This window comes from Oncorhynchus gorbuscha, linkage group LG15 (genome assembly GCF_021184085.1).
Source record: "Oncorhynchus gorbuscha isolate QuinsamMale2020 ecotype Even-year linkage group LG15, OgorEven_v1.0, whole genome shotgun sequence".
NCBI classification, from domain to species: Eukaryota; Metazoa; Chordata; class Actinopteri; order Salmoniformes; family Salmonidae; genus Oncorhynchus; species Oncorhynchus gorbuscha.
In genome coordinates, this window is record NC_060187.1 from 70,761,135 (window position 1) to 70,786,321 (window position 25,187).

Sequence of the window (25,187 nt, forward strand, 5' to 3'; positions counted from 1 at the left end):
TTACATTTTCACGCAGACATGCATGAAAGACACCCTCTGGTGACTTGTCAGGACGCTGTGGACCTGATAATGTAGGAAAACATGTACAAAAAACACACCAATCCTTGTACACAGTGTGTGTGTGTGAGCCCAGAGTAAATAGCTGGTTCTAGATAAGCATAAGCCATCCAAATGATTTATGACCTGTGTGGAGCGGACTGGGCTTTTTCCTCATCACTACATGTCCTGTTTCCTCCACTCATCGGCCGCACACACACCCCTCTAGCACACTCCTGGAGCGTTGACCTACTTGCTTACTGTAGGTAGTCTTAATGGTGAACCAGACGATTCCACAGAACTATAATCTGTCATCGGACAGACTAGGGCCTGGTCACAATAGTGCCAACAAGCTTCCTCTCCTCATCAGGCAGGCTGGGGCCTGGTCTCAATAGACTCAACAAGCTTCCTCTCCTACTCACCTCTCCTTCATGGCCTCTGCCAAAGAACAGGAAGGGGAAAACAGGAAGGTGCTCTAACGTTCTCTCCTCTTCCTCCCAGGGGCATTGTCTCAGCAGGTGAAGGTGGAACCGGAAGTGATGTCCTACCCCAGCCAGGCGGTCAACCTGAGGTGTGCCTTCGCAGATGCTGGAGGGATACAGCTCACACAGGTCAGTGTCAGACAGGAACTCATATGTAGACAAATGGATATGTTTTTACAACATGAGAAGAAAGTCCTAAATGATCAGACACACATACAGGAACTAATGTCTGGACTCATGGCTTTTACTGTCATAACAATTTACATCCATTAACAAGAGAACATTCTACATTATTATTAAGACATCCAAGTTTACATGCACTATACATGGATTGTCTGATATTTGAATTGAAAGCTTTTATCTACTATAGTGGGGCGGCAGGTAGTCTAGTGTTTAGAGCGTTGGGCCAGTAACTGAAAGGTTGCTGGATCGAATCCCCGAGCTGGCAAGGTAAAAATCTGTCGTTCTGCCTCTGAACAAGGCAGTTATAACCCACTGTTCCCTGGTAGGCCGTCATTGTAAATAATCATTTGTTCTTAACTGACTTGCCTGGTTAAATGAAGGTTAAATAAATCAAATGAAAGATGGTAATATATGTTCACAAAGACAAGAGTAGGAGTTGTTTATTCACCCCTTTTCTCCATCTGACAGGTTGTGTAATATTTGAATTAATGAACTTGACTCTACTACGCAGGTGTCCTGGATCTATGAGCCGAAGGAGGGCGAGCAGCTCAACATCGCCGTGTACCACCCTAACTTTGGGGCAAGTTACCCCACATCGCCCCTGAAGGGGCGGGTCCGCTTCACGACAGAGCCCCCCTCCCTCAGCAACCCCTCCATCCAGATCTCAGACGTCAAGATGAGTGACGAGGGGAAATACATCTGTGAATACGCCACCTACCCCAGTGGCAACGAACAGGGTGTCACCTCCCTCGTCATGCTAGGTAGGACCGTGTGTGTGTGTCCATGTTCTATTATGTATCTGTGAATACGCCACCTACCCCAGTGGCAACGAACAGGGTGTCACCTCCCTCGTCATGCTAGGTAGGACCGTGTGTGTGTGTCCATGTTCTATTATGTATCTGTGAATACGCCACCTACCCCAGTGGCAACGAACAGGGTGTCGCCTCCCTCGTCATGCTAGGTAGGACCGTGTGTGGGTGTCCATGTTCTATTATGTATCTGTGAATACGCCACCTACCCCAGTGGCAACGAACAGGGTGTCACCTCCCTCGTCATGCTAGGTAGGACCGTGTGTGGGTGTCCATGTTCTATTATGTATCTGTGAATACGCCACCTACCCCAGTGGCAACGAACAGGGTGTCACCTCCCTCGTCATGCTAGGTAGGACCGTGTGTGTGTGTCCATGTTCTATTATGTATCTGTGAATACGCCACCTACCCCAGTGGCAACGAACAGGGTGTCACCTCCCTCATCATGCTAGGTAGGACCGTGTGTGGGTGTGTGTGTCCATGTTCTATTATGTATCTGTGAATACGCCACTTACCCCAGTGGCAACGAACAGGGTGTCACCTCCCTCGTCATGCTAGGTAGGACCGTGTGTGGGTGTGTGTGTCCATGTTCTATTATGTATCTGTGAATACGCCACCTACCCCAGTGGCAACGAACAGGGTGTCACCTCCCTCGTCATGCTAGGTAGGACCGTGTGTGGGTGTGTGTGTCCATGTTCTATTATGTATCTGTGAATACGCCACCTACCCCAGCGGCAACGAACAGGGTGTCACCTCCCTCGTCATGCTAGGTAGGACCGTGTGTGGGTGAATAATGACAATTACAACAATACTGAATGAACACTTATTTTAACTTAATATAATACATCAATAAAATAAATTTAGCCTCAAATAAATAATAAAACATGTTCAATTTGGTTTAAATAACGGAAAAACAAAGTGTTGGAGAAGAAAGTGAAAGTGCAATATGTGCCATGTAAGAAAGCTAACGTTTAAGTTCCTTGCTCAGAACATGAGAACATATGAAAGCTGGTGGTTCCTTTTAACATGAGTCTTCAATATTCCCAGGTAAGAAGTTTTAGGTTGTAGTTATTGGACTATTTCTCTCTATACCATTTGTATTTAATATACCTTTGACTATTGGATGTTCTTATAGGCACTTTAGTATTGCCAGTGTAACAGTATAGCTTCCGTCCCTCTCCTCGCTCCTACCTGGGCTCGAACCAGGAACACATTGACAACAGCCACCCTCGAAGCAGCGTTACCCATGCAGAGCAAGCGGAACAACCACTCCAAGTCTCAGAGCGAGTGATGTATTTGAAACACTATTAGCGCGCACCCCGCTAACTAGCTAGCCATTTCACATCGGTTACACCAGCCTAATCTCGGGAGTTGATAGGCTTGAAGTCATAAACAGTGCAATGCTTGAAGCACAGGGAAGAGCTGCTGGCAAAATGCAGGAAAGTGCTGTTTGAATGAATACTTACGAGCCTGCTGGTGCCTACCATCACTCAGTCAGACTGCTCTATCAAATCATAGACTTAATTATAACATAACACACAGAAATACGAGCCTTAGTTTCCGGATTCGACCAGATTAATGACCTATCATTTATTTTTTCAGTGAAATACGGAACCGTTCCGTATTTTATCGAAAAAGTGGCATCCCTAAGTGTAAATATTGCTGTTACATTGCACAACCTTTAATGTTATGTCATAATTACGTAAAATTCTGCCAAATTAGTTTGCAATGAGCCAGGTGGCACAAACTGTTGTATATACCCTGACTCTGTGTGCAATGACCGCAAGAGAAGTGACACAATTTCACCTGGTTAATATTTCCTGCTAACCTGGATTTCTTTTAGCTAAATATGCAGGTTTAAAAATATATACTTCTGTGTATTGATTTTAAGAAAGGCATTGGTGTTTATGGTTAGGTACACGTTGGAGCAACGACAGCCCTTTTTCTTGTATGCGCACCGCATCGATTATATGCAACGCAGGACACGCTAGACAAACTAGTAATATCATCAACCATGTGTAGTTATAACTAGTGATTATGATTGATTGATTGTTTTTTATATGATAAGTTTAATGCTAGCTAGCAACTTACCGTGGCTTCTTACTGCGGTACGCATTCGCGTAACAGGCAGGCTCCTCGTGAGGCAGGTGGTTAGTGTTGGACTAGTTAACCGTAAGGTTGCAAGATTGAATCCCTGAGCTGACATCTGTTGTTCTACCCTGAACAAGGCAGTTAACCCACCGTTCCTAGATCGTCATTGAAAATAAGAATGTGTTCTTAACTGACTTGTCTCGTTAAATAAATGTGTAAAAAAATAAAACTAAATAGGCGTCCAAAAATACCGATTTTCAATTGTTATGAAAACTTGAAATCGGCCCTAATTAATCGGCCATTCCGATTAATCGGTCGACCTCTAATTAGAACTAGTATTGTCAGATCAATTGTGTTTCTGTTAATGCGTTAGAATCATTGCTCTAACCTGGGCGCAGCTCCCCTCTCTCTCCTCTGGCGTTTATTGATCCGGCTGCTTGTCATGCTTGGTCTCGGCTCTTGTCCTGATTGCTCTACTCACATTCAACAGCCATGGAGAGGAAGGGAACAAACAGTTATTCTGTCTTGTTTTTGCCGGTCTAGTCGTTTATCAATATTGGTATTCATTCATTATTCTCTGTTCCCTTCATCAGCCAAACCCAGGAACTCTGCCTCCGGGGTAACAGTGATAGCCTCCACTGTCGCCACGGGAGCCAAGCCGGTTGTTGTGGCCCGCTGTGAGTCGGCCGACGGTCGTCCTGCCGCCCAGATCGCATGGGTGACGGCTGTCAATGGCAACGCTACCTCCGCCTCTACGGCGGGCGCTGACAACACCGTGACGGTATCCAGCCAGTACATGCTGGTTCCCACAGCAGCAGACAACGGCAAAGACATCAGCTGTTTGGTGTCCCATCGAACCCAGGCCAAGCCTGAGAGCTTCCTGATGAAACTGGTCATCGAATGTAAGGCCACTGCACACACTGGTGCACACATGCATCACACACACACACACTTACTCATGCAGAGCGTATTCTCAGACCTTTTTAATGTTGTCATGAATATGCATCCGAATATAATTATTTTCTCTCTGTAGGAAGTTCCACTAATTAACCTCTCTCTCAGACCCCCCACAGGTGACCATCGTGGGCTATGATAATAACTGGTACATGGGTCGGACCAACGTGGCTCTGACCTGTCAGGCTACTGCCAACCCCATTCCTACCACCATCACATGGAAAACGTGAGTGTCTGTCCGTGTCTTTGTCAGTCTGTATCCTGGTCTCTTTCTCTCCTTCTTTAATTATCACTATATCCACAGGTCACTATAAACCACATATAGTATTATGATAATAATGATGAACTCGACAGCCACTGGCCTCTTACCTTGATTATGGAGAAATGGTATAACTTTCCATAGTGGAGTTTAACCCCAGTAGAAACAATAAGCCAACAAAAACAATTCAGTTTTTCTATGTATGAAAAGGTCAGTTGGAAGTAGGGAGATCTGGGCCAGGTTCCAGTACTTATGTTTTCCACCCTCTCCTCCTCTCCTCTTCCCCCAGTATGTCCGGTCAGATGCCAGACACAGTGCAGGTAAAAGAAAACGTGCTGACCGTGCTGAAGGTGGATGAGCAGGCCAACACAACCTTTGTCTGCGAGGTCAAGAACCGCCTGGGCACCGGCAAGGACCAGGTCACTGTTATGGTCCGAGGTGAGTCCACACACACCTGAAATGACTGTAATCATACACATTTGCGTGCTATGCTACAAACACACCTGGACACACACCTGAAAACACACTTACTACACATGCAGGCATACTGGGACACACACACACACACACACACACACACACACACACACACACACACACACACACACACACACACACACACACACACACACACACACACACACACACACACACACACACACACACACACACACACACACACACACACACACACACACACACACACACACACACACACACACACACACACACACACACACACACACAGAGGGTGTGGTGATGCTTGCCTGTAGTCAGGGAGAGCAACATGCTCTGTCCCTGGGGTTAGTGGTTGGGGGGCAGTTTACTGGGCCTCTATTCCTCCGTTTGGGTTTTCAATCTATCCATCCTCTACCCTTTGAAACTTTATCACCCATCCCTCCTTGTTTGCATGCAATCCTCTCCTTCTGTTCATACCTATGGATCCTAGCTGTGATGTTTGAGCTCTACTCGTCTGTTCATCTACTGGTAGAATGGATTGAATCATCATCAGACAGTTTCAGGTCTCCACACACTGGCAGGGTTTATTTGAGGGTATGGTTTGCGTAGGACTGGACTGAAACTCAACTTTGCTATCTCCTTGTTGTGTACTGTGACTAGACAACCACTACACCACTTGAAAAATGTTAAAATAAATATCACTCCGTCCATCTATCCCCTCCAAGTTCCTTCTTGATCCATGCAGGACAAATGGATAAAAAAAGGGCAATTCACAAGTGAATGTTTTAAAAGCCACCACTCCTCTACCTCCTCTTCTCTCCGTCCCTCACCTCCCCCGCTTCGTTCCTCACCTTCCCATGGTACTAATGTGTTCTCTCTGATGAGCCACTAGCATCTCTGGAACATAACGGACGTTTTACAGGGCTGGGTATGGGTACAGGGCTGGGTATGGGTACAGGGCTGGGTATGGGTACAGGGCTGGGTACGGGTACATGGCTGGGTATGGGTATAGGTACATGGCTGGGTACGGGTACGTGGCTGGGTACAGGTATGGGTATGGGTACAGGGCAGGTGGCTGGGGGAGGGAGTAGGGGAGAAAAAGGGGTGATTGAATGATGGAGAGAGTGAGAAGGGAAGGGTTGGTAGAGGGTAGAGAGAGTGGCTGCTTTTAGAATAAGGAGGGAGGTGAGAGGGGAACAGGATGCTGATGGCATTTAAAACCCCTGTGGGAATCTATGGCACTGCTTCTTCTCTACCACTATCACCCCCTCCATTTTCTCTCTCTGATTAGTGTGTGTGCGCTAGCGAGCAGGCTGACAGTGCTGTGAGTGTGTAGTCTCTCTCTATCCTCTCTGAGCGGATCAGTCGGCCTCTGCTGCTTTAGCTCCTGGCTGCTTCTCCTTCTTAACTCCTTCTCTTCTTGTCTCTTCTAGAGACAAGTAGAAGCCAGTAGAAAGGGATTGTGGCAAATATTGCTATTGGCTTCCTGGCTTCCTGTGGCATCTTACTCTCCCTCACAGACAAAGTTCATTGTCCTCTTCGTCCTCCTCTTCCTCTTCTCCTGGAGCAGCAGGCATGTTGAAACAACTGTTTCAATACATAGATGACCACCAAAATCAGTTTGTTCAGGTGAGGAACGAGCACTATTATGACATTCTACTTGGAGTTGGGACTCATACCTACTCTCTGTTACTGAACTGTAGAATGATACAAATAGAGATGTTTTTATGCTGTAGCGAGGTGAATAGAGAGAAACTGAAATGAGAGAGAAAGAGAGAGAGAGGGGTTTAACACTTTCATGATAAATACTGTGATCTCTGATTAAACCATCAAAATTATTCTGAATGTGGGTCAGTGGTGCTGTTGCAATGTTCTCTACACATATCCCTGCCCTAGACAGTCTATGGCTGTGTCCAGTTATTATACAATCTATGAAATATTCTGACCCTCTCCTGGGTGGTGCCTGACTCAGAGGCTGAGGGAGTGGGTTGCTGTTCAGAGTGGCTCAGGAGATCACACAAAATGGGGAGAAGTTGAAAGGATCCTGAACATGACAGCAGTGACGATCCAAGAGATGGGAGGCACAGTGGACTTTGCAGATGTAGGCACACATCAGGTAGGCTACAATACACACCACCAGGTAGGCTACAATACACACCACCAGGTAGGCTACAATACACACCACCAGGTAGGCTACAATACACACCACCAGGTAGGCTACAATACACACCACCAGGTAGGCTACAATACACACCACCAGGTAGGCTACAATACACACCACCAGGTAGGCTACAATACACACCACCAGGTAGGCTACAATACACACCACCAGGTAGGCTAGGCTACAATACACACCACCAGGTAGGCTACAATACACACCACCAGGTAGGCTACAATACACACCACCAGGTAGGCTATAATACACACCACCAGGTAGGCTACAATACACACCACCAGGTAGGCTACAATACACACCACCAGGTAGGCTACAATACACACCACCAGGTAGGCTACAATACACACCACCAGGTAGGCTACAATACACACCACCAGGTAGGCTACAATACACACCACCAGGTAGGCTATAATACACACCACCAGGTAGGCTACAATACACACATCAGGTAGGCTACAATACACACCACCAGGTAGGCTACAATACACACCACCAGGTGGCTACAATACACACCACCAGGTAGGCTACAATACACACCACCAGGTAGGCTACAATACACACCACCAGGTAGGCTATAATACACACCACCAGGTAGGCTACAATACACACCACCAGGTAGGCTATAATACACACCACCAGGTAGGCTATAATACACACCACCAGGTAGGCTACAATACACACCACCAGGTAGGCTATAATACACACCACCAGGTAGGCTATAATACACACCACCAGGTAGGCTACAATACACACCACCAGGTAGGCTACAATACAATACACACCACCAGGTAGGTTACAATACACACACACCACCAGGTAGGCTACTACAATACACACCACCAGGTAGGCTATAATACACACCACCAGGTAGGCTATAATACACACCACCAGGTAGGCTATAATACACACCACCAAGTAGGCTATAATACACACCACCAGGTAGGCTATAATACACACCACCAGGTAGGCTATAATACACACCACCAGGTAGGCTACAATACACACCACCAGGTAGGCTACAATACACACCACCAGGTAGGCTACAATACACACCACCAGGTAGGCTATAATACACACCACCAGGTAGGCTACAATACACACCACCAGGTAGGCTACAATACACACCACCAGGTAGGCTACAATACACACCACCATGTATGCTATAATACACACCACCAGGTAGGCTACAATACACACCACCAGGTAGGTTACAATACACACCACCAGGTAGGTTACAATACACACCACCAGGTAGGCTACAATACACACCATCAGGTAGGCTACAATACACACCACCAGTCAAGTGTATTATTCTCCAGATAATGTCACACAATTGGGTGTAATAATCTGTCTTAAAATACCTTTTAAAAAGAATGTACCTTTCCGGTCTATCACATAAGCTGCCCAGTGGGGAGACTGTGTCACTTCCACCGGTGATACTGGCTGAGTTTGAGAGGGACCCAAAGAAAGCTACTCTCTGTATCTACGGCCATGTGGATGTCCAGCCAGCCAAGATGGCGGATGGCTGGACCACTGACCCCTTCAATCTAACAGAAATCAAAGGTATTGCTGCATGTTACATGCCATGAATGGAGGGGTTTGATGTACATCCAAAATAATAACATGAGCTGGACAAAAAGAAAGTCAATTTTGAGGGAACGTAATGTCCACTCACTTTTTACTGGGCCAAAATGGGATATTTTAAACAAATCAGTTTGATTGTTTAGAGAAAAGAGGAATGTCCACTCACTGTTTTGCTGCTCCCGTACGGGATATTTTAATAAACTTTAGATGATATAATCACAACCAGGTTGCCTGCCTGCTTTTCATAGGCCAGCTTGAGCTAGCTGATGTACCCTGGTATTACAAATGTGACAATTTGAGAATGATGGTGGCTCAAGATTTTGGTTCCCTAGGTAACCTGCATGGGCGAGGGGCCACGGACAACAAAGGGCCGGTCCTGGCCTGGCTTCATGCTGTTGAGTCCTACCAGGCCACAGAGAAGGTTAGGATTTGCCCTGAAACAGCACAGCAGAAATCTGAATCTTAATGTTCTGCTTGTGGTCTCTAGTTAGTTTTCAGACATTATCTAACCAATGCAGTGTTGCTTTACATAGCAATGGTTATTAAAGGGATTCTGTAATGCATGTATCATAACCTCAATGTTTGGGGTAATCTGTGAGTCTGAATATAAAACCATTTGTGGGATTGTAGTGGAGTCAAACAGTATGTGAATAAGAGAAGGGTCACTGACTGGTAGGATTGCCTGGATTTATTGATTTCATGAGATACCAGTGAATATAAAACTCATCATTGAGGGTCTGGAGGAGGTGGGCTCATACGGTCTGTTGGAGTTGACCAGGAAGATAAGCAACAGCTTCTTTGCAGATGTGGACTTCATAGTGATCTCTGACAACGTGTGGGCAACCAGAATCCCAGCCCTGACCTATGGAACCAGAGGGAGCAGCTATTTCTTTGTGGAGGTGATGATATAGCTTATTTGATTGGTCAAATAAAAATATGACACTCCCTACCAGGGCACCATTTGTTCAGTATCTTCCTCTGTTATGTGTTTCAGGTTGATGGCCCTAAACTGGACTTCCATTCTGGAGTGTATGGGGGTTCCATCCAGGAGCCCATGTCAGATCTGATAGCCTTACTGGGTGAGTGTTATAGGAATTAAATTCCTATATGTTTTAATACCCAATTAAAATCAAACACTCTGTCAATTCATAAGAATTTGTCAAACTCTTATTTGTATAAAATGGACAGAGACCAGTCTTTAAAATCAACCAGCTGCTTATTCTCGAGAGTCCTGCCCATGATACATTTTACCACAGGTTATAAACTGAAAATGACGTCAGCATTTTCTAACTGTTCCATATCTTCTTAACACTGGTACAAAGGCTGTAGAGTTCTCAAGCCTTCCCACATCGTCTATCCTTACTAAGATAATTTACAATCAGAGCTAAGATCTGCCTGTGTAGATAAGCCTTCTAGCCAGTCTGGCTATAAGTTCATTCATTTCTGCCAAGGAACAGACAGTCATTGTTCTAATTCTTGATTATATTTACATTTACATTACATTTACATTTAAGTCATTTAGCAGACGCTCTTATCCAGAGCGACTTACACACATTATATTCAGTACTGGGATTATAAAGAAAATTCATACATATACAGTAATATAATAGTATTCTGATTAGTCAGTCCTGATTGAAATGTATACATAATTATCATTATTGAAAAAAATCCCTTAAATCAAATCAAATCAAATGTTATTTGTCGCATACACATGGTTAGCAGATGTTAATGCGAGTGTAGCGAAATGCTTGTGCTTCTAGTTCCGACAATGCAGTGATAACCAACAAGTAATCTAACTAACAATTCCAAAACTACTGTCTTATACACAGTGTAAGGGGATAAAGAATATGTACATAAGGATATATGAATGAGTGATGGTACAGAGCAGCATACAGTAGATGGTATTGAGTACAGTATATACATATGAGATGAGTATGTAGACAAAGTAAACAAAGTGGCATAGTTAAAGTGGCTAGTGATACATGTATTACATAAGGATGCAGTCGATGATGTAGAGTACAGTATATACGTATACATATTAGATGAATAATGTAGGGTAAGTAACATTATATAAGGTAGCATTGTTTAAAGTGGCTAGTGATATATTTACATCATTTCCCATCAATTCCCATTATTAAAGTGGCTGGAGTTGGGTCAGTGTCAATGACAGTGTGTTGGCAGCAGCCACTCAATGTTAGTGGTGGCTGTTTAACAGTCTGATGACCTTGAGATAGAAGCTGTTTTTCAGTCTCTCGGTCCCAGCTTTGATGGACCTGTACTGACCTCGCCTTCTGGATGATAGGGGGGTGAACAGGCAGTGGCTCGGGGGGTTGTTGTCCTTGATGATCTTTATGGCCTTCCTGTAACATCGGGTGGTGTAGGTGTCCTGGAGGGCAGGTAGTTTCCCCCCGGTTATGCGTTGTGCAGACCTCACTACCCTCTGGAGAGCCTTACGGTTGAGGGCGGAGCAGTTGCCGTACCAGGCGGTGATACAGCCCGCCAGGATGCTCTCGATTGTGCATCTGTAGAAGTTTGTGAGTGCTTTTGGTGACAAGCCGAATTTCTTCAGCCTCCTGAGGTTGAAGAGGCGCTGCTGCGCCTTCTTCACGACGCTGTCAGTGTGAGTGGACCAATTCAGTTTGTCTGTGATGTGTATAACGAGGAACTTAAAACTTGCTACCCTCTCCACTACTGTTCCATCGATGTGGATAGGGGGGTGTTCCCTCTGCTGTTTCCTGAAGTCCACAATCATCTCCTTAGTTTTGTTGACGTTGAGTGTGAGGTTATTTTCCTGACATCACACTCCAAGGGCCCTCACCTCCTCCCTGTAGGCCGTCTCGTCGTTGTTGGTAATCAAGCCTACCACTGTTGTGTCCTCCGCAAACTTGATGATTGAGTTGGAGGCGTGCGTGGCCACGCAGTCGTGGGTGAACAGGGAGTACAGGAGAGGGCTCAGAACGCACCCTTGTGGGGCCCCCGTGTTGAGGATCAGCGGGGAGGAGATGTTGTTGCCTACCCTCACCACCTGGGGGCGGCCCGTCAGGAAGTCCAGTACCCAGTTGCACAGGGCGGGGTCGAGACCCAGGGTCTCGAGCTTGATGACGAGCTTGGAGGGTACTATGGTGTTGAATGCCGAGCTGTAGTCGATGAACAGCATTCTCACATAGGTATTCCTCTTGTCCAGGTGGGTTAGGGCAGTGTGCAGTGTGGTTGAGATTGCATCGTCTGTGGACCTATTTGGGCGGTAAGCAAATTGGAGTGGGTCTAGGGTGTCAGGTAGGGTGGAGGTGATATGGTCCTTGACTAGTCTCTCAAAGCACTTCATGATGACGGAAGTGAGTGCTACGGGGCGGTAGTCGTTTAGCTCAGTTACCTTAGCTTTCTTGGGAACAGGAACAATGGTGGCCCTCTAGAAGCATGTGGGAACAGCAGACTGGTATAGGGATTGATTGAATATGTCCGTAAACACACCGACCAGCTGGTCTGCGCATGCTCTGAGGGCGCGGCTGGGGATGCCGTCTGGGCCTGCAGCCTTGCGAGGGTTAACACGTTTAAATGTCTTACTCACCTCGGCTGCAGGGAAGGAGAGACTGCATGTTTTCGTTGCAGGCCGTGTCAGTGGCACTGTATTGTCCTCAAAGCGGGCAAAAAAGTTATTTAGTCTGCCTGGGAGCAAGACATCCTGGTCCGTGACTGGGCTGGGTTTCTTCTTGTAGTCCGTGATTGACTGTAGACCCTGCCACATGCCTCTTGTGTCTGAGCTGTTGAATTGAGATTCTACTTTGTCTCTGTACTGACGCTTAGCTTGTTTAATAGCCTTGCGGAGGGAATAGCTGCACTGTTTGTATTCGGTCATGTTGCCAGACACCTGGCAACAGTGAGATACAGAGGCGTTTGACTGACAGCTCTATCCAATCATCAAGAAAAGATAGGCGCAACTCTCTTGTCTGATAGTAATTTCATTCCGTTATAGTTAAGGCCAGAAGTCCCTGCACCAAGCAAAAAAATAAGATAAAGGTGTATGTGAGCTAAGGTGCTTACCCAAACTCGGTTCTAGTTAAAACATGTTTCATTTCAAAATGTCTTCATTATTTCTTATTCCTCCCAAACAGGAAGTCTGTTGGACCACACAGGTAAGATCCTGGTTCCTGGGGCCACTGATGATGTCGCTCCCCTCACTGAGGATGAGAGGAAGCTCTATGACAACATCAGCTTTGACCTGGAGGAGATGAAGAGTGTGGCTGGGATCAAACACTTCCTACAGGACACTAAGGTACTTGTCTTACCAATTATTGTAATTGTCATGCCAAAAAATGATAATGGCATAACAACCATTGGAGTTGGCTATACTATTTTTTAAATTGTACCTTTATTTAACTAGGCAAGTCAGTTAAGAACTAATTCTTATTTTCAATGATGGCCTAGGAACAGTGGGTTAACTGCCTTGTTCTGGGGCAGAACGACAGATTTTTACCTTGTCAGCTCTGGGGATTCAATCTTGCAACCTTCTGGTTACTAGTCCAGCACTCTAACCACTAGGCTACCTGTCACCCCATACTAAACTAATCTGGGCGTGAGGAGGAAGATATGTTTTGTCAGTGGGTTGTGTAGAAGTCGATGTTTGACAGAGGGTGATTACTTTTTTGGGGATACACACTATCTGAGCTGTATAACATGATACAAACAAAGTGTGTTAATATATATACAGGAGGAAGTCCTCATGGCTCGATGGCGTAACCCATCCTTGTCCATCCACGGGATCCAGGGGGCCTTCTCAGAACCAGGCACCAAAACTGTCATCCCCAAACAGGTCACAGGGAAGTTCTCCATCCGACAGGTCCCCAACGTGGACCCTCCAGATGTGGAGAGGAAGGTAAGAGTATCTACCTGTCATGGTTTGAATGACGGGTAGCACGCTTGGGACAGGAGAACACCCATAACAAATCATTTAAGGATCAAAATACAGTACATGCACGCAACCCCCATAACCCCCACAACCCCTGCAACCCCTATAACCTCTGTAACCAGTGAGTGAATAGTAAGTGATTATAAGTTGCTCTGGATAAGAGCGTCTGCTAAATTACCAAAATGTAAATGTATTGGTCTCTGAGTAAGTGTACAGTATAGAAATGTTGGCCCGCTCTATCTTGGGCACTCCAAGAGTCAATGTGTATATTTAAAACCCAGAGACCAATGTTAACATAACCACCCTCTTTAAGCCTCCATGTCAAACTCTCCCCTGTCACAATGCCATGTTTCACAGGTGAAGGAGCACCTTCAGCAGGTCTTCTCCACTCTAAAAAGCCCTAACAGGCTGAGGGTGACCGCAACTGTTGGGGCTAAACCCTGGGTGGCTAACCTGAAGGACCCACAGTACGTTGCCGGACAAAGGGCAGTCAGAGAGGGTCAGTTGTAGAGGCCATTTACATAACTTTTCTCATTTGAAACCATGTCTAACTTCGTTGTTTAAGTTAAGATGCGGTTTATCCTTGTGTTAGTGTTTGGAGTGGAACCGGAGCTGATCCGTGAGGGCTCCACCATCCCCATCGCTCAGAACTTCCAAGAGGTGACAGGCAAGAGTGTGATGATGCTGCCTATAGGAGGCCATGATGATGGAGAGCACTCTCAGAGCGAGAAGATCAGCAGGTAAGAGGAGATGAGAAAAAGAAGAGATAAAATTCCATACGTTTCTTCCCTAAATTCGTTTGATTTTTTTTACATAGCAGATGAATCATGGCAAACATCATCTTCAGTAAAATAGTGAATCTTGTTTTTCTCTCTCAGGTACAACTACATTGAGGGGACGAAGCTGTTTGCTACTTATATGTATGAGCTTTCACTAGTAAAGTAGGTGCAGGATATATTTCCATCCAAGCTGTGACCATGATAAATATGCTGTAGGTGACAGCATTGTGCTACTTGAATGCCCGGGTTTCCGTCAATAATGTCTGATTCCATGCTGCGACTCCACTCTCCCAGGGTGTCTCAGGGGGAGTGGGATATGCAAACAACACATGTCAATTTCACTACACAATGGATAGGTTACACACTTGGTTACACACAAGTGTGTAACAGGAAAAATATAACCACCCCTATTCGACCTTTGAACAGGTATTATTACATAGCCTGAATGAGGGTTATTGCATAAGTACAACCTTTTAGCCCCCTCTAGAATAACTATTTCTACTATTTGTATTTTTTGCATGTATTCTACTGTGGATGAACTAATAAAGGGGGCAAAGACAAATGCCATGCATAGTCCCATGGGATGTTTGCTATCAACAACAAGGCAACTCCTATGTAGGATTGATCACCCTGTCGCTGGCCGCCTTTGGAGGGGTGTATAGTGTGAAAGGCCAAACACCCTAGGAACCAAAGGTACACTACTGACGATGGCATGTCTTGTGAAATCTTTGTATTTGTCAGAAGGTGGGTGTAGCTGGTGCATGAAGTCAGGCGCAGGAGAGCAGAATGAGTGAGCAACGTACTTTACTCAAAGTAAATGCAAAAGGTGACAATACACTTGACCAACAATAAACGGTAATCAAATACGCACGGGTGAAAACACCACCCGTTGAAATCCAGCCGTAACGTACCGAAAGAACATAGAAACAATCACGCACAAAAACATGGGGGAAACAGAGGGTTAAATACACGAAAAGGTAATTGGGGAATGAAACAAAGTGGGTAGAAAACAAAGACAAAATAAATGGAAAATGAAAAGTGGATCAGCGATGGCTAGAAGACTGGTGACATCGACCGCCGAACGCCGCCTGAACTAGGAGAGAGACTGATTTCGGCAGTGACAGTACCCCCCCCCCTTGACGAACAGCTCCAGCAGCGTGCCGACACCGACCCGGGGGTTGCCCTGGAAGGCGAGGCGCAGGGCGATCCGGATGGAGATGGTGGAACTCTCGTAGCATCAATGGGTCTAACACGTCCTCCACCGGCATCCAGCATCTCTCCTCCGGACTGTACCCCTCCCACTCCACGAGGTACTGAAGAGCCCTCGCCCGACGCCTCGAATCCAGTATGGATCGAACTGCATACGCCGGGGCCCCCTCGATGTCCAAAGGGGGCGGAGGAACCTCCCGCACCTCAGACTCCTGGAGTGGACCAGCCACCACCGGCCTGAGGAGAGACACATGGAACGAGAGGTTAATAATCGGGGGGAAGCTGTAACCTGTAACAAACCTCGTTCACTCTCCTCAGGACTTTGAATGGCCCCACAAACTGCGGGCCCAGCTTCAGGCAGGGCAGGCGGAGGGGCAGGTTTCAGGTCGAGATCCAGACCCGGTACCCCGGGGTGAACACCGAGACCTCACTGCAGTGGTGATCTGCACTGGTTTATAGCCGCCTCATGGCCGACTGAAGTTGCACATGAGCGGCGTCCCATGTCTCCTCAGCACGCCTAAACCAGTCGTCCACCGCAGGAGCCTCAATCTGGCTCTGATGCCAAGGCGACAGAACCGGCTGGTACCCCAGTACGCACTGGAAGGGGGAGAGGTTAGTGGAGGAGTGGAGGAGAGAGTTCTGGGCAATCTCTGCCCAAGGCATGAATGCCGCCCACTCCCCCATGCCTGTCCTGACAATTAGACCACAGAAACCTACCCACATCCTGGTTCACTCTCTCCACCTGCCCGTTACTCTCGGGGTGAAAACCCAAGGTAAGGCTTACCGAGACCCCCAGAAGTTCCATGAACGCCCTCCAGATCCCTGACATGAACTGGGGACCTCGATCAGATACTATGTCCTCAGGCACCCCGTAGTGCCGGAACACTTGTGTAAACAGGGCCTCCGCAGTCTGTAGGTCTGTAGGGAGACCGGGCAAAGGGAGGAGACGACAGGACTTAGAAAACTGATCCACAAAGACCAGGACCGTGGTGTTACCCTGTGAGGGAGGAAGATCCGTTAGGTAATTACGAAACCCACCGACAGGTGCGACCATGGCCGTTGTGGAACGGGGGTTGTAACTTCCCTCTGGGCAAGTGCCTAGAGGCCTTGCACTGGGCGCACACGGAGCAGGAGGAAACATAAACTCTCACGTCCTTAGCCAAAGTGGACCACCAGCACTTCCCACTAAGAGAGCTCACTGTCCGACCGATGCCCGGATGACCAGAGGAGGGTGACATGTGGGCACAATAGATAAAATGGTCACGGACAGCAGATGGACATTGGAGGGGAGTGGGATCTGTATGTAACGCCTGCTCGATGTCCGCGTCCAGTTCCAACACTACCGGTGCCACCAGGCAAGAGGCCGGGAGTATGGAGGTGTGATCCATGGGCCACTCCGCTGTGTCATACATCCGGGACAGTGCGTCTGCCTTCACGTTCTGGGAATCTGGTCTGTAGTATAGGGTGAAAACAAAACGGGTAAAAAAACATGGCTCACCTTGCCTGGCGAGGGTTCAGTCGCCTCGCTGTCCGGATGTACTCCATATTTTGGTGGTCAGTCCAGATGATTAAAGGGTGTTTAGGGTTGTGCTGCCATCCTGTTAGAAGGTAACAGATTATTTTATTACAATGGTTAAATTGGATTTTCATTGTGTTCAATGGTGTTATTTGCCCCCTAGTGGCGCTTTCTGGTACTTAGAAAGACCACGCAAACAGGAAGTACAGAATTTGTTTTGCACGCATAGAAACATCTACAAACAACGCTACGGTGCAGGTCTTTCAATGTAGTTATTTCTTGTCACGCTTCAGCCTTGGAAAAATATTTGTTTGTAAGTTCGATTCAAGCATTTAGCTAATGATGATAATCTTGTTATTGATAGAGTTGCTTACATATCAATGTTTGTTGCATTTACTCACAAATTGCAATGCCTTTAACCTCTTACGTCCCCCCATCCCGGATCCGGGATCGTGACTACAGCTCAAGCTCATTACCATAACGCACAATGCGCAAAAATATTCCTAAAAATATTTAACCTCCACACATTAACAAGTCCAATAGCTCAAATGAAAGATAAACATCTTGTTAATCTACCCAGCAAGTCAGATTTCTAAAATGTTTTACGGCGAAAACATAGCACATATTTATATTAGATAACCACCGAAACAAAAGGCAAACGGCGGCCATTTTATCCCAGAAAAAAATACAATTTAAAAGTAGGATTAAAAAATAAATAATTCACTAACCTTTTGAAAATCTTCATCAGATGACAGTAATATTACATGTTACACAGTACATTTAATTTTTTCCCAATAATATGCCATTTATATCCATAAATCTCGGTTTACAATGACGACATTTCAAAAAATGCTTCTCAAATGTCCGGAGAAAGGATGATAGCTCCGACAGAAAACGTCAGATAACAAGCAATAAACATGACTAAATATACATGTTCTACACATATTTACAAAGATACACTTCTTCTTAATGCAACCGCTGTATTACATTTATTTTTAACGTTACAGACATCGTTCACTGGGCTATACTATGAGTCAGCGCTCAGATATTAGCAGAATGTCTCCTCTACGTTTGGAGTCCACAGAAACCACAAATAACCACATAAATATTCCCTTACCTTTGATGTTCTTCCATCTGAAGACGTAGAAGGAGTCATACTTACCCAATACATCGTTTGGTTTCACATTGTGTGTCCCTGTATTAGCATATGCTAACAGCTTCAGTTGAAATGCGTAAAAAATGACTTCTGGTCCAGCACTGTTGCGCATCAAAACTTCCCATTTACATATTATATGTCGATTAAACTGGTCAAACGATGTGCAAAATCGAGCTTTATGATGTTTTTAGCATGTAGAACAAAGAGCAACGCTAACAGACAATCTGGCTTGAAATGCTGCATCATGGAAAAAGACGTAGTCCAAATCGGCCACGCGCAAAAGAGTGCCTGATTTTCAGAGGGACACGAGCAATTTCGTCCACCAAACGTGCAGGGCTCGTGGGATTCTCACAATGAACGCGTCACTTGAAAGCTGACATCGCGCTGAAGAGATAGAGACTGTTCCTGGATCTGTAGCTCCCTGGGAAGGGTGTGGCTCATGACGTCAAAGTTGAGAAAGGCTGCCCTTTCAGTTCTGCTTTACATAGAGACATAATTTAAACGGTTTTAGAAACTTTAGAGTGTTTTCTATTCAATAATAATTTTTATATGCATATATTAGCAATTTTGGGAAAAAATATTTTCAGTTTACTATGGGTACGCACTTTCTCCAACAGGGGCAGTATAGAGGAGGAGTCATAAGAGGTTAATGTATGTCGTTAGCTGTATTACTTTGCTCATGCGTCATGCAAACGAATTGTAAAATATACAATACTGTAGTTTTGTTACTATTTCTAGTGTAATATGCTTTGTTATTCTACATAGATGGTTATACATTATTAGAGTAATGAAAGGAGCCAATTACCATATGGTTAACAATTAGCAATATGGTTTGGCATCAATGCCAGATGCATGGTACCTTAGCGCGTGCTTTGTATTTATGCAACTTCAAATGTTTAATGTACAGCTACAGTATGTCGGTGTGAATTGAATACTAAAGTATATTCTTTTCTGTATTTTGCAGTTTCACAACATAAACATTTTCAATATATTCATTCAAGAAAGGTCACGCCTTGGGAGTTTTATTGAAGACTTAGTTGTTAGCTATCTGTCTAGTTTTGCATGGGAACGCAACTCAAGGGCAGAATAAGGGTGTTTAGCCCCCTCAAGCCAATGTCTCCACGCCTTCAAGGCCTTGACGACAGCCAACAGCTCCCGGTCCCCCACATCATAGTTTCACTCCGCTGGGCTGAGCTTCTTCTCGAAGAAGAACGTGTTCACCTCGGACGTGTTCACCTCCACTATGAACGCCAAAGAGGGATCCGGAAGAGCCAGCACGGAAGCCGAGGTAAATAGATCCCTCAGTTGACTAAAAACCCTGTCCGCCTCAGCTGACCTCTGCAAACATACTGGGCCCGCCTTCAGCAGTGAGTTAATGGGAGCCGCTACCTGACCAAAACCCTGGATAATCCTCCGGTAGTAGTTGGCAAACCCTAAGAACCGCTGCACCTTTACCATGGTGGGAGTCGGCCAATTACGCACGGCTGAAATGTGGTCACTCTCCATCTCCACCCCTGAGGTGGAAATGCGATACCCTAGGAAGGACATGGACTGCTGGAAGAATACCGGTCATGCTCCAACAGGCAACCAAGCACCCTGCGCACCAGGGACATATGCTCGGCGCGTGTAGCGGAGTATATAAGAATGTCATCAATATACACCACTACACCCTGCCCATGCAGGTCCCTGAAAATTTTGTCTACAAAGGCTTGGAAGACTGATGGCGCATTCATCAATCCGTACAGCATGACGAGGTACTCATAGTGCCCTGAGGTGGTACTGAAATCCGTCTTCCACTCGTCTCCCTCCCGGATACGCACCAGGTTGTAAGTGCTCCTGAGATCTAGTTTGGTGAAGAAGCGCCCCGTGCATTGACTCATTGACTGTGGCTATGAGCGGTAGCGGGTAACTATACCTCACCGTGATCTGGTTGAGACCTCGATAGTCAACACACGGGCGCAGACCTCCCTCCTTCTTCTTCACGTTAAAGAAACTCGAGGAGGCGGGTGAAGTGGAGGACTGAATGTACCCCTGATGCAGGGATTCGGAGACATATGTTCCCATAGCCTCTGTCTCCGCCTGAGAGAGAGGATACACGTGACTCTTGGGAAGAGCCGCGTCTACCAGGAAATTTATCACACAATCGCCCTCGTCAATGGGGTGGTAATTGAGTCGCCTTCCTTTTGGAGAAGGCGAGAGCCAAATCGGCATATTCAGGGAGAATGCGCACGGTGGAGACCTGGTCTGGACTTTCCACCATAGTAGTATCAATGGAAACCCCTAAACACCTCCCCGAACACTCTTGCGACTACTCCGTGAGAGCCCTCTGTGGACAAGAATCAGTGGGGTCATGACACGCTAACCAGGGTAGGCCCAGCACCACAGGAAACGCAGGAGAGTCATTAAGGAAGAGACTAATTCTGTCCGGTGACCCCCCTAATTAGGCGTGAACGGGGAAGGGAACAGCCAATGCGATCCCTAAACCCAGATGAACCAACCCGGCACCGACCGGCAGTGTGACTTCTACGGCCACATATGGTGCACGAGCTGGAACCCCCTTTGGTCTCCCTGCGCACCGCGCCTCCCAACTCCATGGGTATCAGAGAGGGGGTGCGGGGGGATGGAACCAAAAGACCCCGATCTGAACGTCTGCGAGTAGCCAGCAGGTTATCCAGCCGGATGGACAGGTCCTCCAGGTCCACTGGTCGAATGTGAGGGTGGTGTCTCCAACTTTAAGGAAACCTTTGACTATGTACAGACTCAGTGAGAATAGCCTTGCTATTGAAAATGACCGCCGTAGACAGACCTGGCCCTCAAGAGAAGACAGGCTATGTGCACACTGCCCAAAAAAGGTAGAAACTGCTCTTCCTAACCTCCCGCCAAATGTATGACCATATTAGGAACACAATATTTCCCTCAGATTACACAGACCCACAAAGAATTTGAAAACAAACCCAATTTCAAGAAACTCTCATATCTACTGGGTGAAATACCATAGTGTGTCATCACAGCAGAAATATTTGTGACCTGTTGCCACAAGAAGAAGAGGACTGCCTTAACTAACATCCACATCTTTGGTGCCCAGGGAACAGTGGGAACAGTTTTTACCTTGTCAGCTCGGGGATTTGATCTAGCAACCTTTCGGTTACTGGCCCAGCACTCTAACCACTAGGCTATCTGCCACCACATCATTGTAATTACAACCCATGTTTATGTTTATTTAGTTTACCTTTTGTACTTTAACTATTTGCACATAATATGACATTTGAAATGTCTTTATTCCTTTGGAACATTTGGAAGTGTAATGTTTACTGTTTAATTTCTATTGTTTATTTCACTTTTGTTTATTATCCACAACACAATTAACACTCAAACAAACAGAAACATGGTTAAACATCTATTTAAAAACACAACACCAAATCTTCCTCCTGTAACGGCTTCAGTCCAACAAACAGGACGAAACTGTTCGGAAAAATGGAATCCACAAAATATTCACACACCATAAACAGAAAAACATAGATAAACTAACATAGACAACCCACCCAACCCACGCCATGACCATACTAAAACAAAAGACAAAACAAAGGAACTAAGGTCAGAATGTGACACCTCCACTGTAACTAAACACAACAATATCTGAATAACCCATATGCTCATAAACAGATCAATGTTATTAACCAGTTTGTAATAGGCAAACTCAACCCTCAGTCTCGCTGCCAGCATGCCCACCACGTCCACAGACCCCTGTCCCCGAATAATGCCTTTTTGTGTCTTCCAAATTGCTAATTTAACTTACTAGTTAAGTAAGAGAACTACACCTCTTCAACTAAACTTGCACATTGGCCCAAATATAAACATATAAAAACCTTTCCCAGAGCTGAGAACTAGCTAGTGATCAGGTCAATCATCCTGACCAACCTGGAACACTGTAAAAACAGATGTGCCAGAGTTTCAGAACAGATAACCCTTCCCAGGGCAGCAGGGCAGCCTAGTGGTTAGAGCATTGGACAAGTAACCAGAAGGTTGCAAGTTCAAACCCCCGAGCTGACAAGGTACAAAACTGTCGTTCTACCCCAGTTAACCCACTGTTGGGTTAACTGAATTTGTTCTTAACTGACTTGCCTTGTTAAATAAAGGTTCTAAAAAAACAGTAGGATCCAGGTGTGCTGGTGGCTATACTGTAGCTCCATGTATTATCCTCCATTGGAGGTCAGCTGTCCTCTTGTCAATAGGCAGTTTATATAAAGACCAACAACAGTCTTTTGGGGAGGCACCTAACCAAACACACCCGCCCACCTCGTTGATTTGACCCCTTTCCAGGGAAGAAGCATGGGACACTTTTACACATATTATGTACATGGCCTTCCTTCCCACCGCCTTGAACTCCCCCAGTTCCGGGGTATCGAAAGAAAACAGCATCCCCACATCCTCCTCTAATGCACATCCACATCAAATGACCCAGCTTGGTACATCCCACACCTCACAGGCATGAACGTAGGCTGGCTGAACCCATAGCATGGGACTGGAAGACAGTGTAATAAAAAAGAGGCTCTTCAAAAAGCCAAGTCCCTGGTGGCGTGCCGGCCTTATGGGGCTTAGCAAAACTCTCCAAGCCTGCGTAACAGACTCATAGAATGGAGTCAGACCAGACAAATATCCTCCCTCTACATTTAAGAGGAAATGGTGCTTGTCTCAGCCCAAACAGCCTGTTGTCCTCATCAATGTGTAGGATGTATTGACCCAGCTAGAACCGTCACTGTACAACCGTCTCTGGGTTGCTTGAAGCCGGAAAGCCATGATTCTAGAGGAAATGTCCACCAGGCCTTACCCACCCTCATGCAGTGGCAGGTACAGGGCTGCAGCTTTAATCCAATGTTGTCCAGACCAGAGGAAGAAATTGACAAGGGTCCTCTGAAGCTCTTGTATCAGTGGCTGTAACATCATTAGCCTGTGCCACAGGGTAGAAGCAGCTAGGTTATTGGCTATTAGCACCCTTTCCCTATAAGACAGCTGCGGTAGCACCCATTTCCACCTAGACAATCAGGTACACATAAACCCTCTCAGTTATTCTTCAATAAACCCTCTCAGTTATTTTTTGAAAGACTCCAGAGCCTAGAAAAAAAACAGTCTTCATCCCATCTCTGCTCCACTGGAGCCCCCCTGGTAACCGTGGAGCGGACCCTATCTGAAGCACCCCTGGTAACCGTGGAGCGGACCCTATCTGAAGCTCCCCTGGTAACCATGGAGCGGACCCTATCTGAAGCCCCCCTGGTAACCGTGGAGCGGACCCTATCTGAAGCCCCCCTGGTAACCGTGGAGCGGACCCTATCTGAAGCCCCCCTGGTAACCGTGGAGCGGACCCTATCTGAAGCCCCCCTGGTAACCGTGGAGCGGACCCTATCTGAAGCTGACCTGCCCATAGCGAGTCACTCTTTTCCCAATTAACTCTAGCTGAGGAGGCTCCCTCATACTCCTTCATAGCGTTTGAGAGAACCTTAACATCCTCACCCCCTGTAATAAGAATGATCACGTCATCAGCATAAGCAGACAGTATTATCGTGGGACCCTTCATAACCCCTGGCACAGAGAAACCAGTAAGCCTCGCACTTAAAAAACAAAGCATTGGTTCAGTTGCCGGACAATATAACTGTCCTGAAATTGGGCAGCCCTACCTAATACCCATATGGACAGGGATGGGACAGCTCAAACCACCCCCCACCTTCACCATACATGAGGCCCCAGTGTAGAGTAAACTCATTCAAGACAACAACAAAAACATCCACAAACCCAAAGGCTTTCATTGTTTTGAATAAGAACTGGTGGTCCACACGGTCAAAAGCCTTCTCCTGATCCAAAGAAAGCAAACCCACATTCACATCAGACAGTTTACAAATGTCTAAAACATCTCTTATTAGAAACAAGTCATCAACAATAGAGCATTCAGGTACACTGTAAGACTGGTCCTTGTGGACCAACAGCCCTAGTTATTCTTTCAACCTGTTTGAGAGACACTTAGATATAATTTTATATTCTGCACACAGCAATGCAATAGGTCGTCAGTTTTTTAAAAGAGCCAAATCCACATTTTTTGGCAACAATGAAAACACAGCATGTTGACAGGATACAAGAAGAGAACCCTCATGAAAAGACTCACACACCACTTCATAAAAATCCACTCTAATAGACCCCCAAAAGTGCTTATAGAAATCAGTGGTAAACCATCGATGCCAGGGGCTCGGCCTGATGAGAGCTGCATAACTGCAGTGGACAGCTCCTGCAGAGTAATGTCAGAGTCAAAAGCAGCTCTCTGTTCGGGGCCCAATTGAGGAAGTCCAAGTGACAACTGTTCAGCACACAGAGGATCACAATTCTCCGCCTTATAGAGGGCAGAGTAGAAATCCACGGCATGTTGGCGCATCTCACCATCCTCCATGGTCACCTTCCCATCAGGGAGACGAAGGCAGACCATCTGTTTGCGTTGCAATGTCTACTGCCCTAGTTAAAAACAAAAGGCACTAGGCGCATCCATATCCTCGAGGGTAGCAAAGCGAGACCTAATCAAGGCACCCTTAACCTCTATGGGATTGT

The 25,187-nt window shown here is 46.2% G+C and overlaps 1 protein-coding gene across 4 annotated transcripts; it reads left to right on the top strand.

Annotated features, from left to right (window-relative positions):
• The first annotated feature begins 495 nt into the window (after nt 1-495).
• LOC123997927 (beta-Ala-His dipeptidase-like) lies at nt 496-15,282 on the top strand. 4 transcript variants are annotated; one of them, XM_046302655.1, is made up of 11 exons: nt 6,725-6,902; nt 7,246-7,389; nt 8,850-9,012; nt 9,366-9,454; nt 9,738-9,932; nt 10,028-10,112; nt 13,146-13,306; nt 13,742-13,906; nt 14,297-14,438; nt 14,532-14,679; nt 14,818-15,282. In XM_046302655.1, exons 1-11 carry the CDS (start codon nt 6,849-6,851, stop codon nt 14,882-14,884), a joined length of 1,413 nt encoding a protein of 470 aa, XP_046158611.1. In that variant the 5' UTR covers nt 6,725-6,848; the 3' UTR covers nt 14,885-15,282. The 4 variants fall into 4 exon arrangements, 3 of the variants coding, with proteins under 3 accessions (XP_046158609.1, XP_046158611.1, XP_046158610.1); XR_006832201.1 differs by lacking the exons at nt 10,028-10,112; nt 13,146-13,306; nt 13,742-13,906; ... (1 more) ...; nt 14,532-14,679; nt 14,818-15,282 and adding exons at nt 496-647; nt 1,213-1,462; nt 4,195-4,503; nt 4,664-4,781; nt 5,104-5,252 and having other exon boundaries at nt 6,844-6,902; nt 8,850-9,454; nt 9,838-9,898; XM_046302654.1 differs by lacking the exons at nt 6,725-6,902; nt 7,246-7,389; nt 8,850-9,012 and having other exon boundaries at nt 9,041-9,454; nt 9,838-9,932.
• The last annotated feature ends 9,905 nt before the right edge of the window (nt 15,283-25,187 follow it).

Coding starts and splice junctions, on each gene's coding strand:
- LOC123997927 (XM_046302655.1), top strand. CDS start 6,849: ATGTTGAAACAACTGTTTCAATACATAGATGACCACCAAAATCAGTTT. Junction 6,903..7,245: donor ACCAAAATCAGTTTGTTCAG/GTGAGGAACGAG, acceptor TGCCTGACTCAG/AGGCTGAGGGAGTGGGTTGC. Junction 9,933..10,027: donor GCAGCTATTTCTTTGTGGAG/GTGATGATATAG, acceptor TATGTGTTTCAG/GTTGATGGCCCTAAACTGGA.